The sequence below is a fragment of the Sceloporus undulatus genome, chromosome 4, assembly GCF_019175285.1.
Source record: "Sceloporus undulatus isolate JIND9_A2432 ecotype Alabama chromosome 4, SceUnd_v1.1, whole genome shotgun sequence".
Taxonomy (NCBI): Eukaryota; Metazoa; Chordata; class Lepidosauria; order Squamata; family Phrynosomatidae; genus Sceloporus; species Sceloporus undulatus.
The window spans coordinates 79,145,262-79,161,902 of record NC_056525.1 but is presented as its reverse complement, the minus strand read 5'-3'; the positions used below and the strand labels follow the sequence as shown (position 1 = coordinate 79,161,902).

Sequence of the window (16,641 nt, the reverse complement as noted above, 5' to 3'; positions counted from 1 at the left end):
ATAATAATAATACTTTTTACAGAATAAAATAAATTCATTCATTCATAGATAGATAGATAGATAGGTCCTCCAGACAGGACAAATGTGCTGTAAAAGAGAGAAAGAGAGAGAGAGAGAGAGAGAGAGAGAGAGAGAGAGAGAGTTGCAGTATTTGTCTTTGTCTTGCTTTTAAATTCCAGGTGATGTTTTTTACTGTTACAGCGTGAACTGTAACATTTCAATTATATTTTCTTTTTAATTCCAAGATAAAATGTAACAAAAAGTATCATCTGCTCCTCTTGCTTTCTTTACCTTTCTTAAGTATTGCAGTGATATGGTATATCAGTGAAAGGACAATTTTGCACTGTAGCACCAGAACCTTGGGGGAAATATTTTTAAAAATACAGTGAGGAGAAAAATAGGCCTTCAAATGGGAAGCAAACATCAGCAAACCATACTGTAGTTTAACACACCCCCCCAAAAAAAAACCCTGTTAAAAGAGCCCTGATCCAAGAAATTGCTATAAACAGCTCTCCACCCAAAGAATGGAACAAGTGGAGGAAACAAAAACCTGCAATAATTTTAAAAACCCAAGGAATTATATGACAAGAACGAACTCTTCTTTAGATTAGTCTGTAAGAGCCATGAATTAACTCTTTCAATGAAAAAAGAAACTGGGGTGGAATATCCTTTTGAGGTTTAAGGATTATAACAAACACAGTAAACCATATATTATAAACATGGATTTATTGTATAAATCATGTGTTGTATTTATTATTATGGAATTCTTACTGGCCATAGCAACTTTCCCAAAGAAGGGGGGGGCATGCATGCAATCCTGGGTATTAAAAGGATGGGGGCTAAATGGGTTTTCTGCCATTATTTTAGACTCACCAACTAACTGCACTTTATGCTGTGTATAGCTTTTTAATTATGAATATCCATGACTCAGTGATCCACACAGTATGGACAATCTACAGTGGATCCCTGTTTACTCTTTTGGAATAGCTTCTCCTATTTGTTACTCTCAGGGTTAGTTTACAGATAAATTCTCATCTAGTACAGCAGTCTCTGCCCACAGTGGTCAGTTAGATAGCTATGAAAAGCTCACATACATGAGATGGGTGCAATAGTATTTCCCAACCATCCTTTCCCAATAACTGATACTTAGGGGGATGTTGTAGTTCCATTCTGAATAATTATCAGCCAGTCTGTAATATTCCATTCTTGGGCAAGGTTCTGGAGCAAGTGGTAGCCTTCCAGATCCAGTGGTTTCTGGATGAAATGAATTATCTAAATCCATTTCAATCTGACTTTAGGCTTGGCTATGGGAGAGAGACAACTTTGGTCATCTTGGTAGATGATCTGTATAGGGAACTGGACAGGGGAGGGTGTCCCTATTGATTCTGCCAGACTACTCATGGGCTTTCGATACCATCAACCCTGGTATACTTCTGTGCTGCCTTTCTGAGATGGGACTTCGGGGCAGTGTTTTGCAATGGCTCTGGTCTTTCTCGCGCAGATGAAATCAGAACATGGTGCTTAGAGACAACTGTGACTCCCTTGCTGATGGCCTGTGTGGTTCCACAGAGTTCTGTTTTGTCTGCCATGTTGTTTAGTATCTACATGAAACTGATGAGAGAAGTCATCCAGAGTTTTGAGGTGCAGCATCCCCAGTATGTTGATGACACCCAGTTCTATCACTCCTTTCCATCTGATTCCAAGGAAGCTGTCTCAGTACTGAACCGATGTCTGGTGCTAGTAATGGACTGGATGAGGACAAACAAACTGGAACCTAAACTGCATCTTTCATGCAAACTGCAGGGAAATGGAGAGATAAGCCCTGTTGCCCAGGTGTCTCTTTCCCACCCCCTTCTCTATAGCAGCAGCCCTACAGCCAACCCATTCAAAAAAAGATAATATGCACATGCATGTTATTACCCTGTAATATGATTTCAGTCTAGTTCTTTAGAAATGCAAGCAGAATTTGAAATGTATTCAAAAGAAGAAGAAAAAAAACAAAGAAAAGAGCTGAAATGACGATGATGTGGTTGTATAAATGTCATATCTTGAAATGTGAACCATTCAGTTGTTTACAGTTTTCAATGACACTGCATATAGTGCTGCTAAACATGGTAATTATTGACTGAATTTCATAAAAGAAAACTTTCTGCTGAAGAGAAACATCAAGGCCACACACAGGGGTAAATATGTATTTGACTACTATGAGGGAAAGCAGTGGTTCTCTAAGCAATGAAATGCTTAACTTAAATTGCTTCTCAACTCAAAATGGCAGCTTTTGAGTTTTAAGAAAGCTGCCAGGGTTTTATTAAATACTGTTGTTTATAGTTTATCTCTTGTTGTAACTCAAAACTGTGGTACACACTCACTGTATTTCTGTTTACTAGTTCCAATAACCAACACAGCAGCATGGCATATCAAATTATATGTATCATTTGCTATTATAGTATGTTTATTATTCAAGTAGTCTAAATTACCATTTGTGATGTACAGACTTAATCTGTTAATCTGAAGAGGGCAACACTATTCCTTGTGTGCTATTATATTTCTTGTTTGCATATATATGGAGACTAATGACAATAGTAGGCAGTGGAATATATGCTTGGCAAAGTTCAAGAATTTCTTAAACCATGCCTTCAAGAAACATGAAGACAGAGCACTGTAGTCTACAGTAATATTTTACTGGATGCATGGGATTTTATTTTATTTTTATTTTGTAAAAGAAACAAACTGAATCATATATAACTCTGGACATCTACTCTGTCTTTAGATGTAAGTGGGAAAAATTATTGTCAAAAGTGCTACAGTGCAAACTCTTTTCTATAGGAGAAGTGGGAATGATAATTGCATCCCTTTATGTGTAATATCTGAATAAAAGAAGCTCTTTAATTTTTTAAAAATTCAGTGTTATGGCAGAGAATTAATAAAATCCACACTGAAGTGACAACTAGTTGATCAAGGTATCTTTTTCTACATTGCTTTCTTTTCCAATGGTTAATGTTTAGAGCTAAATATGCATTTATCCATTTCTGTTTTATAGCTTTTATTGATTTTTTTTTAAATGTTGAAAATGTTGTATTTTGGGGCTCATTCTGCACAAAAATTGCTCTCTTTGGCATTTTTGTGCTGTTTCCTATGCAGAAAATGGTGTTTGTACACAAAACAACTATGTGTGAATGTCTTTCAGAATAAACACCAGAACAGTTTTCAAAGACTTTCTCACAGTGGGAGGAAAATTGCTAAAACCACTTATTGCTTTCTTCAAGAATAAAATTTGTAAAGAATTACAGAACCCTACAAAATTGAGGCTCATAAAAACTTATGTTTTAAAAAAAAAACCCTGATGCTGGATTAATAAAAATTTGGCACTCTGAATCCAAAAGTGCTCTCTTAGTTGCTCCATCATGTATGGCTTGTTCACAACTTGCTTTTTAGACATTTCTGTGTTGTAGTATGAGACTGAATGAAATGAGTATGTAAAGAATTATCCTGCAAAGAATAAGAAAAAGGTTAAAGTGTTCTAATAGACTTTCAGAACATTTTAATTTGCTACTATGAGAGACAAAAATCCTTTCAAAAGCATTAAAAGAAGTCACACTGGAACATCATCATTCACACTTAAAGCTGAGGAACAACTGAATTGATACAAATATTGGACTTGTGAAAGAACTATGTGCTAGATCGAAGACATGCTATGAACATTTAGATAGTTGACTCATTGGTGTTCAAATCTTCTCCCCCCACTTTTCAAGAAGGAGAAAACCTTTGTTTCCTTCAGTCTTCATGGATTTCAACAGGTCTCTGATAATTCTCAAAGATTATAGGCAGAGATTACATCTTTAGTACCCTTGCATGCTGTTTATCTGGCCCTGGTGCTTTGTGTTCCTTGGAGTGAGCGAGGTATTCCCAGCTCTACTATGGCCTGAATTGCTTAGTGCATGTTTTCACCACACTGAGCATTGCTTTTCTTTTGAGAGAAAACAGGCAAAGTAGGTACTCGAACTTCCTCTATCACCCATCTCCATCTTTGTGTAGCAGATCTATTCCTTGTTCTTCCACTTGCTCTGAAGATTGCTGAAATATCCTTTTATTATTTATAATCTGTGTTGCAAGTCTGAAATCATTTTGGGTTTTAGTCTTTAACCCCTCCCCCCCAACTTCCTTCCTATAGATACTGGATAGGTATTTATTTAGACCATTTACACTCATTTGTATTTTTGGTGATTTGTCTTTTCTTCCATTTCTTATATATGCCCTTTTAAATCTCAGTTCATCCGTGCATTTTTTATAGATTTATTTTTCCAGTTTAGGATCATCTGATGAACATTTCCTTTATGCCATCATCCGAAGCATTTTTAAAGATGTTGACTAACTCTGGTCCCAGGACAGAATCATGGATCATTCTCTCAAGCTACTTCCTTACTGCTTCCCCCTCCCCATTTTCCTATGATAATGTTGTCCACAGTATTATTCCTTTGTCCTCTGAAATACTGTCTTCCTCCCATGAAGGATTCAGTCTAAATGTCTTTTGATCATTTTGCAATACTCTTAGCAAACAGATTCTTGTAACCCCAATTAGAGGCAATCTATCTCTTGCCAGGAAGGTTTCATTATAGAAGCACAGAAAGTCATAAATCCAAGAAAAAAAATTTCCCCTGGCAAAACCATCTGCATAGTCAGTTATTCTGCCTTAGTGTTCTCCTTCCTCTTTTGGGCTACGTTGGTGACCATTTCTTTTGTTCCCATGTGGATCAAAAGGAAGAGGAAATCAGCAGAAATATTGTCCTCCCACTAATGGGAGCTTCTACTGGATGAAAGAACTTTCTAATGAAGTGAGGAAGTGAGGAATATGACTAATGCAATAAAAGTATTCACTGGAGTAGTTCCCTCAGTGACTCATGGTGTCTGACAAATCATTTTTCTCTTTATAAACTAACTTGTTTTGTTATCCTCCATCTTCTTCCAATTGTAGACATGCATGCATGTATACAAGTACACACATGTACCTTTAGAATTCAGTTATTAGTATGTTGGTTATTAATTAGAGATAGAGCTAAACTAGTTAAACGTGTAACCCTTCTTCCTCACCTTGAAAGTCTATGTGCTAAGATTAATATCTCGGTACCTTCAGCATGAGGCAAACCTTACTGAAATCCATGACATTTTGTATTTTAAACACTGTTATATCCTTTGTTTTCTTCTTTATCAGTTTCCTCTATTCCAAACATCTTTCCTGTGTAGCCAGTCAGCCCACTAAAAAGGGATTGTAGTATAAAGTCAGGACATTATCTTTGAAAAATACCTTATATGCCTTAATTCAGCTGTGGTGCCAAGCTCCAAAATAGCCCTTCATAGTCATACTCTGTGACACCATGAATACTAGCTATATGAAGTGAAAAGATGAAGTGTAACAGTAGAATAACTCTGCTGCTGTTGGTCATTGTAAGGCCAGTAGAATGCCTTTGTAATTCCAAACAAAGTGAATCTCTCTGGTAGGAATATTTGTGTTATATTAACAATGGATCCATTGCAGAGTGAATGAATGGGATGGATGTTTCCTTTTTTTATATCATCATCATCAACTGTTACTCAGAAAAAGGAATGTGCATAATACTAAAAATTCCATTCTCCTAGCAGGCAGTACAACATGGCAACTATGCCTCTCAGAAGTAATTACTAGCACAAACTCAAGCATTTCACTGAGATGGTTGGGTGACTGAGAAACTAGAAGAATAGCAAAGGATTATTTGATAGTTGATCCATTTCCACTGCTCTAATTGAGTTCTGGCTGCAGCCTAGGAAGTATCCAGGTGGGAATATGCACAAAGCAAATGTGAATGAGTAATTGACGGGATGAATGTATCACTGAGCATTTGGGATAAGACAGGCTACAAATCTGAGTAAATAATGCTTTTGATCCACCTGATTGTTTTATTCATTTTAAAAAGTAGAATATTTATCACAGAGTCAATGATTTCAAACAATCAATAAGCACAGATATGGAGCTGGAAATACTGTGCTACTGCTGGTCAAGCCCCCAATCTTGTGTTGTTTCATTCCATCTCATGAATGTCCTCCCTGAAAACATTACTCCCTTGTTCATAGGATGCATTTTTGGAAAAGAGAGATAAAACAGACGCAGTCTGTGAAGTAAACTTAAGAGTAGCACAGATCATTGCCTAGGTGTCATTTCTTTTTTACCCAAAGTGCTCCTAAATGATAACCAAATATTGTCATACAGCCAAATATGAGTGATGTCAGAGTTTTCTGCCCACTGTTACTGTCTGGATCCTTCTTTCAGTGCCTGGTTTTTTTGTTTTTGGAGTTCAAAAAGTAACTTTTCTGAATGCTTTTAGGAATAAAAAGTGATATATATTAGCACTCAGTAATCCCAGTAACACAGTTGTTTCCACAGAAACCATAAAACAGGTGGTGGAAAAAGACAAGCACATGGTGGTTTTGTAAAACCTTGCCCCTTCCCCAATACCCCTTCTTGGGCAAAAATTCAATAAAGAACTTTAGCTTTAGACCTTGTTTCATTACCTGGAAACTATTATTTGAATGTGAAGTTGAAGGCTTTTATGGCCAGCATCCATCATTTTTGTGGGTTTTTCAGGGCTATGGGGCTGTGTTCTAGAAGAATTTATTCCTAACATTTCGCCAGCAGTTGTGGCTGACATCTTCAGAGGTGAAAAACCCACAAGAAACTATTATTTGCACCTTTTATATCCCATACAAAGTTGAATGTCCAAGCATTTAGAACAATTCATTTTTGAAATAAACATGACTGCATGTGTTTTTATAAAAACAAAATAGTATATTTGTTTTGGTGAGAAGATTACAGAAAAGCTGAGCATGCAATGGTTGTATGACAGCAGAAAAACAGTTAACACAACAACATGGTTCCATGTCATGTTTTCATGTTTAATGTATCAATAGAAATGTGTATCTAAATGGATAAATATTTGCTCAGAACTTGCACCAAGTTGCATGGAACTTAATGCTCTGTATTCACAGTTCTACCCCTCTCCACCTCCAAGACATCTACTGTATCAACATTAGGATCACTGCCATAGCTATTTGCTGGGCAGGGGAGGAAAGGAAGAGGACAGCCAGGCAGTGCCCAACTGCAACTGAGAGAACAGAAAAGAAGCTGATTTTCTGGATTTCCAGTAACAATGTTTTAAGTTACCGTATATATTCGACTATAAGTTGAGAAATTTATGCCCCAAATTTGACCCTAAGATCCTGGGTCGACTTATATACGGGTCAGTAACTAGTACATGAGGTCAACTTGTATACAAGTATATACGATAGATTATTTCACAACATGTCCTGTTGTGGGAACAAGCCTGGCAAAGAGGTGAATTGGCAAGAGAAAATAAACAGCATGCTTGCATTTTTTCTGATTTCTTTTATTATCTAACTTATGCTATAATAAAGTATATCCTTGCTTGTTATACATGTGGCCATTTAGGACTGGTAGTTCTTATGTCGGTGGGATAGTGGATATGCTCTGAGTTTGGGTTAGCTATCCAAGGTACTGAACCCATTTTGGGAATAGGGATCCACACCTGGCAAACTCCCTCTTTACAAATCTTGCCAAGAAAACCCCATGATAGGTATACCTTAGGGTTGCCATAAGTTGTAAATGTCTTGAGGTCACACAACAACAACAAATCTATACCTTAGATAGGCTCTTTAATGCTCAGGCTAAAGCACAGGAATCATGAACCCACTGGCCTCCATTCCATGTGGCATATTTGACCTGTGTCTAAGCTTCAGGAAAACAGCTAAGACCTTTTAAAAATTCCCTTCAGTATTAGGGATTGGTGCTTGATTTTTCTTTTAATTATTTTACTTCACATGTGAGTTGTTGTTTTTTGTTTTTGTTTTTTAAAATTAGTCCACTTTTTCATTCCTTTTTCAACAGGACTGTGTACTGTGTATTCTTGGTACTGTGTATTCTTTTCCTTTATGTAAATTACATAAAGTGCCTTCAGTTTTGACCACAGGAGTTTCAAACATCTTGAGAACCTTTGTCTAGGTTATAATATTAAAACCCTTTGAGAGGGAATGTCATCATGAAGTGAGGGGGAACAAGTGTATGAACATATAACTGAAGAAAATTAAAAAGAATTTACTATCTGGAATCTTTCTGAAGAAATGATGATTTGTACTAACCATTTAGTTGATTTATAATAGTTTGGCAGGGAGAGATCAGATAAGTTGAATTGTACAGTTCTGTGCTTCTCAGAGAGATGCTTACCGAATACTTCTTTTTCTCCTTTGTGTAGATGTTTAGATATAGAGTGACTCAGGAAATTTCATTATGGATGATTGGCAAATTTCCAGTCATGTGGGGAGTGAGATGTGTAGACAACATCTCAAAGAGGAACATCTGCACAAAAGTGTCAATTTTGGGACTGCATATGTCACTTTAGAGAAGATCTGAGACACTCCTAATTGGTACACTAGCTTCATTCTTACACAACAGTTCCTATTGTTGTACACTTTGATTTTCAGGGATGACATTATTGCTTTTCTAGCTAGATTTTCTTATGAAATAAAATTTCTGATTACATGGTGTATATTTGTATTTTTTTTTCAACAGAAAGTTACCCTGGAATTCTATATTGACATCCATGCTCATTCCACTATGACAAATGGCTTTATGTATGGAAACATCTTTGAAGATGAGGAAAGATTTCAGAGACAGGCGATTTTCCCCAAATTACTCTGCCAGAATGCTGAAGACTTCTCCTTTGTAAGCAAGACTTCTTATACTGTTGTAAATGTTATTCATATTGTTAAATGGTGACTATCCACATAACTCTTTCAAATCATGGCAGCTAAAATCTACAGTCTTCAAGCAACTTGTGTTGATTTGACTATAAGACATGATGCTCTGGCTAAGTAGGCATTATGTATGTGGCCACTGTACTGAAGTGGATCTGCTTTCGCTGTGGCAGCACTGGTAACTTATGGCCCAAGCAGGGAAGGACCTCACCCCACTATTTCAGGGTGAAGTATACCCCTCCATGACCTAACCTCCCTTGTGACTTGAAGTCAGCTGTATTTAAAGCAATCCTCTTTTTGGGTTTCCTTGACAAGATTTCATTTTAAAAAATGTCATTGCCTTCCTCTAAGGCTGAGTGTGACTTGCCCAAGGTCACCTAGCTGAGTGGGGAATTTCAACAAAGATCTCCCAGAGTCCTAATCCAACATATAAAACACTTCAGTATGCTGGCCTCCCTTGGCAATAGCAAAATTGGAGAGCCAGGATGGTGTAACATAGTTTTGGACTGGGACTTGGGAGATCAAGATTCAATTCTCCACTTTACTGGATGACCTTGGAGCATTCAGTGTTTCTCAGTCTGATCTACCTCATAGGATTGTTGTGAGGACAGAGTATGGAACAGGAGAGCCATGCATACAGTCTTGAGCTCATTGGGAGAAAAATGAAACACCAATGTAAGTCACATAACAAAGAAATATTTGTAAGCTTACAGAGGTCTGTAGCTAACCATGTCTGGAAATCACACATTGGATGGACTTTTTGGTCAATTCCAGCAACAAATATTCTAGGAATATACTTGGGAAGAACTCTTTGCATGCAAGGGTTTCTTTTCTTTTTCATTTAGAACTTGGATGTTTTCCTATATTTCCTTTTGACAATATTGGACAGTTTTAGTTTCATTACTGCCATCCCATTTCCTCCTCATTTCTTGCTCCTTAGTCCTTAATTTTTCTGGTAGTTTGCGAACAGCCAGAATATGCCACCAATAGATGTTCCAGGTGTTAATTTATATTTAATGATGCATTAGTCCAGTCACCAACATTGTAATCACCCATCTTTGGAAGAGGCTGAAAGTCTAGGGAACACTAAAGAATCTGGTCTCAAGCGTCAAAGAAAGAAATAATTTACAAAAGCTGCTGGGTTTGCATATTGAAACAAACTATCAACACCGTCATCGTCATCATTATCTTCAACAACAACATCAAAGGCCCATTCCCACCCACCCCCCAAAGAAAAAAGAAAAGCTCCTTTTGCCACATGAAAGGGCAATATGGATATTTCTTTATTTGTTCCATGGTTTCATGAATTATTCATGTATAAAGATTATGAAAAATTACTTTACAATGCACAGCAGATGAGAAAACTAAGATGGGCTTTGTTACGATTCATGGATATTTAGTTCCACAAAGTTTGGAAGACCAAATATAACAACTGAACTCAATCCTAAGTCTCAAGATCTTCTTCCATGTGTTTAAAAATCATTTTAGTTTTTGATGCAAAATGGAGAAGGAAAAGGAGAAGGAGGATCCCCTTAGGGTTCCCAGGGTTCCCATTATGAGGCATTCCATATTTGAAGTCCTATAGTTACTGGATATCCTAAATCTCATATCCAAGAGCAAGTGCCAGCTATACTTCCACCTGAATGACCCCCAAGCATTTACTATGTAGGCAGCAATAAGGCTTTACTTAGCAAATGCCAGGGATGATCTTGATCTTGCATGAACAGTTCATCTCCACTTGTAAATTGACCGGCACAGACATGCATGGCTTAACATTATTATTTTTATTATCAGTAAAATTTACATCAATTTCACAAACTCTGATTGTGATCAGAACCATGTATCACATTTATTGTACTGCATGAGAAAGATAAATCACTCTTGCAAATCATGCATCAAAGTTGTGGAATGGTACAAATGTAAAAAAGTGGAAAGTATTCAAAAACTGAACAAATTGAATTTGGTGCCAAAACACTCCTTGCCTAAGCCACTGTTTGATCTATGGTTGCCCCTGACCAGAACATTAGTTCCTATAACAAGTTTGACTTGCTGATCCACAGCTATATATCTGAATAAAAGACAAACTAATCCTTTCTCTCCAAGAAAGAGGGATACATTTACTTGTCACCTGGGCCTTCTATGATAAGAGGAAAACTTTCAGGAGGATGCTAGCAACCAAGTAAACACTTCCTCCCTCCTGCTTCTTATTGGCAGGGTCACATCCAGGGCCAGCTGGCAGGCTGCAGTGCAGGCAGGCAGCCAATGTATTGGAAATTATTCTGGGAACTGCTGGTTCACTGCTTCTGAAGTCAGCAGTTCTAAGGTATCACATTATACAGGAGAGGAATTCACTTGGAACAAGAGCTGAATGCCTACTATTGTTGAGCAAAGTAGTTTTTTGCAAAACAATAACCACACTTTCTGGTTCAGGTAGGAATAGCCAGCAAGTCACATTTCTTATTTAGAAAAATGCTTAAAATTATCTCTTTACCTATACTCCCACCATGTGATTGTACAATTTTAATTTGTGTACCTCTTCTATTGATGTTTCTGTGTGTACTGAAAAAAGTGTGGATGAATTATGTGTTACCAAATGAACCCTAGTTACTTAAGGTTTTGTATGTGGTGCAATCCTCAGGTTTTGGGGGAATTGAAATTAGATCAAGGGTAGCAATGGCCCGTTGCACACGGGCATAAAGTACGCGTGCCGCACGTACTAGGCTTAGAAAGGGGCGTCACTTCCTGATGCCCCTAACCCTAATACACGCGGAGTGCGCACAAAATGGCAGCGCCCGTTCCACACGGGGGCCACCATCTTTATGTAGTGGACGCGCTGCATCCGCACGTCGCGTGGTGCATATGACGCTGTGAGTGCGCCATTGGCGCCTCGTGGCGTCATATCCACACCATAGAAAGAAGCACCATTTTGGGCCTTCTTTTTGCTCCGCGAGGGAGCTGCGTGGTTTGGCTGCTGTGGCTCCCTCGCAGAGCAACTGGCAGTGGCGTGAGACTGCCCCTTCTGGGCAGCCTGTAAAGCGCCAATGTCTCCTGGCTGGGTTACATAGGGTTGGGATCAAATCCCTGTGTATACCAAGTCCATAAACACAAAGAATTTCAGAGGCAGGGTCCTAAACAAATAATGAGTTTTATTTTAAAAGGGGGAATCAACAATCACCAAAAAACACACACAACCATGCACGCTCCCAAGGACTAAGAAATTAAAAGGTGTTACGTTGGAACAGAGTAGGCCAGACTAACAGAGATACTACACCTGAATGGATAGTTGCTCCTCTTGTTACAGGTCCAGAGATGAAAAGGAACTCTATTGCTCCTGATGAAGTGGAGTGAAAGAGGAGTTAGCCAAGTAAAATTGGAGCATGCCTATTACTGGACTAAGATGAAGAAACAAAGGAAGGGCACTGACATTTATAGTGAATTTTAACCCTGGGGCAAAATTCAAGGTATTGAAAAAGGCCAAATGGTGGTGCTTTCTTTGAAGTGGATTTGAAGTGACTTTGAAGTCAGTTTTCCAAGGTGGTAACATTGTTGTGTCAGTGTGAATGATGGGTGTGCATTTCTGAGGCAAGAGGGATTAGTGCGCAAGGCTACTTGAGTTGTTGACTCTTTTGGTGTCAGCCCATTGTTGGCATTTCTCACCTCCTCCAGAGTGTTTGGAAAAACAACCCAAGCGACTCCTAGTGCTAGCCTACGTGTATGGAAAAATTCTAATGGCATCTACAGCTGGGTCATAGAAGGACCACTTAGCCTGTATTTTATTGCAACTGATATCAAAAGAGGGGCCTATCCAGTGCTAACAGTGGGATCATCAGGAAGGATAAGGATGAGCAATGCTTGGTAAGTGTGGGTGGGTTTGGATTCACAATCAATCTGTCTCTATTTATTTTTTAAAAAAGAAAGAAACCCAAACCCTACAAATTATTCCCCTATAGGATACAAGATATGTGGGGTAAACTTTATTACTTATCCATCACGTATTACTGGCGGATTTTCTTACACCCTGTTGATGAAATACTAGTATAATAGAGGTCCAAAACACACTGCAGAAATAATCAATTTGAGACCACATTAACTACCCTGGCTCAGTGCTAGGGCATTCTGGGAACTGTAGTTTTGTGAGACATTTGGCCCTCTATGTCAGAGAGCTCTGGTTCCACAATAAACTATATTTCCCAGGATTCCCTAGCACTGAGCCAGGGCAGTTAAAGCAGTCTGAAACTGGATTTTTTCTGTAATGTGTTTTTGAAGATGGATATGTGAACTAAACTTTAGACATTTCTTGGCACCTAAGAGATCTACTCCTTCCTGTTTATATGTTGTGCTGACTGGGTGCCAGAGCCCCTCAGTGTGTCCAACCCTGCACAGTCCTGTAAATATCGATGAGCTTTTAATATTGTCAATTTTTACTCATAAACAAGTCTTGGTGTTTTCAGCCATAGTGGAAAAAACAGCAGGGAATACACTTGGCTGGGCTACCAAGATTTCTTTGTCGGAGATATGTGCAGCTAAGACACTCTCAGTGTAAGCTTTTGTGTGTGTGAGGAACAAAGCAGTGACAATTATAACAATGTGTATATAAATACGCAGCAGGCAGTGAATGTTCCAGAAGAACCAAAAACTACCCTGTTAATGTTATTGTGTTGGCACTGAGAAGTGTGAGAATGAACTACTGTTGTAGCTAATTATTTTCTGGAAGCTTCAGGAGGTCTCATTTATGTTGTATGCAGTGGCAGCCATTTGTAAGGATTAGAATATTTCCCTAGAATTGCTTCAAGTGAAAGCTGATGGCTGCGTGAAGTGTTGTCCGTAATTGACTAACTTCATGTCTTCACACAGTATCAAGACAATGTTCCATTATGTTATCCATTGACAGTATCATTGAAAAGATTACTCTCCTTAAAGTATATGTCAAGCTTGATTGATTTACAAGGAACAAAGGCACTGAAAGGACTTGAAATGTGGGTTCTTTCTTCTCCTTCTTTTTCTCGTTTTCTTTTCTTTTCTCTCCCCCCACCAGCGTTTAACATATATAATGGATTCCCTTTGATGTCAAAAACTCATATTCCATTAATAATGAATAAGTTTTTTGAATGCAGGCTCCTTATATAGAGGTCCACACTAATAACGTGTTTGCTGCAAAATGCAAGGCACTGGTGAAGCAGTCGGTTATCTGGTAGTGAGTCTAGACTCAAAAGGGATTTTTTCAGCACTGAGTGAATGAAGCTCAATTGAAGAGCAGAAAGATCTTGTTCTTCACCTGAGGATGGTCACTTGAAATGTTTAATTTTAATTGGCTTGAAAAATTAGCTTTAATATACTGTGAACTCCATTTCTTGTCTAACACACTCCCTCTGTTGACTGATACTCTTCAAAATCGTGCTATGCAAGGACTGTACTTCACTTCTAATATCTGATTTGGTGTACTTCCAAATTCAGCTGCTTCTGAAGCCCAACAATGATTCATATGAAGACTGTGGTACATTTTTCAACCTCTAAGTTGAACATAAGTTGTTTTCGAAATTTAATGTTTTGTCTAGAAATGCTGTTTTGGCATATGAGGGGGGAAATCTCACAAATGCCCCTCCTATTCAATAGCAGTAAGATATAGTATGAATGAATTATATATGGTATATACTCTTGTACAAGTCGATCTCATGTATAAGTCAAGGGAAGGGTTCAGGAATTTTGACTAGGGGGCTATAAGAATGATAGAAAGGGGTAAAACACCACTTTCATCCCCCCTTCGCCTTCTCTGGACCTCTCCTGACCAGCTAACAGTAATTCTCAGGTGCTGGAGGAGAGGTTGTAATATCAGATTGAGAAGGGAAGCAAGTGTTGTTAAATGTGGAGTTTCTTCCATGGGAAGAGGAGACTTGCATATCAGTCTGGGAACCTCTTTCATACTCACTTACACACAGAGAGAAAAACACAATGTCTTGAGGCACAAAGAGGGGGCATGCTGCTTGTTTTAGGACCTTTCTAAGCAGTACTAGTTATTGACCCATATATAAGTTGACCCAGGGTCAATTTTGGGGCATAAATTTCTTGACTTATAGTTGAGTATATAAAGTAACTAATATTTTGCTGCACTGTCATGTTATCCAAAACCTGCTGTTGGTGCCAGCCTCACTCTGTAGCAAAGCTTGCTCTGATTATGGGCACTATAATCCAAGAATATCTCGTAAGCCATAGGTTTCCCATCCCTGCATTAGTTTTGTCATGCATTGTGGCTGAAGAATGCCTTGCCAATGGGAGCCTTTTACCATCTGACACTGGTCTAATAAATGTTCTTATCCTATCTGTCTAATTAGCCTGCATGGACAACATTTAAAAATCTCCAGTAATAAGGCTGATTCATCTTTTGTGTGTGTGTGTGTGTGTGTGTGTGTGCATCCATTGATGTAATTATCAATTGCATTGATGTTATTAATGATGTAAAGGGTAGAGCTGGATTTGGAATGTATTACTTTGCTAGATATACATTTTTTAGTTAGCTGACGAGTTCTTAAAACCAGCTGGGCAAATCAAGAAGCAATTGGCATGGGGTAGCTAATTATACTCTTTGTGATAGGGACAGATGAACATATTTGCTCTCTTTCCAGTGAAAAGAAACTGATGCAGTCAGTCAGAGATGGCTTCACTTTTGTGGCTATAGACACTGAGATGCTTTGATCAAGGTCAAGATTATAGCCCCTTCCTTTACTTCATAGCAAGGATCATGCAACCTTCCAGATGTTGTTGAATTGCAGCTCCCAGCATTCATCAGCATTGATTATTGCTGGCTGGGGCTGACTGGAATTGCAGTTCAGGAACATCTGGAGGGCCACATGTTGGAAAGAATTGCTGCAGGATTTTAACACTTGACATTTTAGTGTGCTGAGGGAACTTGCAGCACATTTGAAACTAACTGAAAGAAAGAAGCAGCTACGTGAGCTTCTATAGATTTGAGTCTAATTACCCTTACCTTGGATCAAATAATGATTAAAATGGAGACTGCAGTCAAGAAATTAGAAGATGGCTAAGAATGGGAAAGGTACCTATAGAAGAACTAAAGAAGATTCTAAAGTATAAAGATATCCAATGAAGCCAAGCCATTGTATTCCTCATGGAGTGGTTTGGTCTTGTGTTTGCAAGACTAGTTTGCTTAACAAAAATATGTGTTCCAGATGGAGATGGAGACTGCTAGAAGTGTGTGTGTGTTTTGGAGGAAGAAATCAACATAGCCACTCACTTTTTTGGACTCTCCTGAAGGATACTAATGTTGCAACTCTCACTATGAGGACCTGCACTTTAAAATATACCATTATACCACTGGCTGTCAGCACTGTAAATTAAAGTAATGGACCAACACCTTGTCTCAATAGCATGCATCTTTTCATGTTTCTATATTTGAGAGATAAACAGGTTCTATGCATTCATACAGGTTGAAATACACATAGAGTGGACATTCGGTATCCATGGGGGATCTGTTCCCGACCACCCCTCCCTGTGGATTGCAAAATCTGTGGATGCTCAAGTCTCCCTGACTTCAGTGGTGGCCCGGCCACATGGCCACACCACCATTGAATACAATAGTATTTGGGAGCCTCCTCCTCCTCCTCCTCCTCCTGCCATCCCTTCCTCCTCCTCCTCTTCCTCCTCCTCATCATGCCATGCCACACCTTCCTCCTCCTCCTCCTCTTCCTTATTTTCTTCCCTCCTCACCTCACCTTCCTCCTCCTCTGCCTTAACCTCCTTGTGAGCTTGCCATCTAGGGATGCTTAAATCTGTGGGTGGCAAGTCCACTGTATAATTAAGCATGTTAATGTTCCTTTGATTTGCATT

At 38.6% G+C, this 16,641-nt stretch overlaps 1 protein-coding gene across 1 annotated transcript in view; it reads left to right on the top strand.

Annotated features, from left to right (window-relative positions):
• Positions 1–16,641, top strand: part of LOC121927909 (cytosolic carboxypeptidase 6-like) — an 827,289-nt gene that overhangs the window by 706,188 nt on the left and 104,460 nt on the right. The window contains exon 7 of the mRNA XM_042461947.1: positions 8,615–8,767. Within this exon, the coding sequence (XP_042317881.1) occupies positions 8,615–8,767 (153 nt within the window). The remainder of the gene's footprint in view (positions 1–8,614; positions 8,768–16,641) is intronic.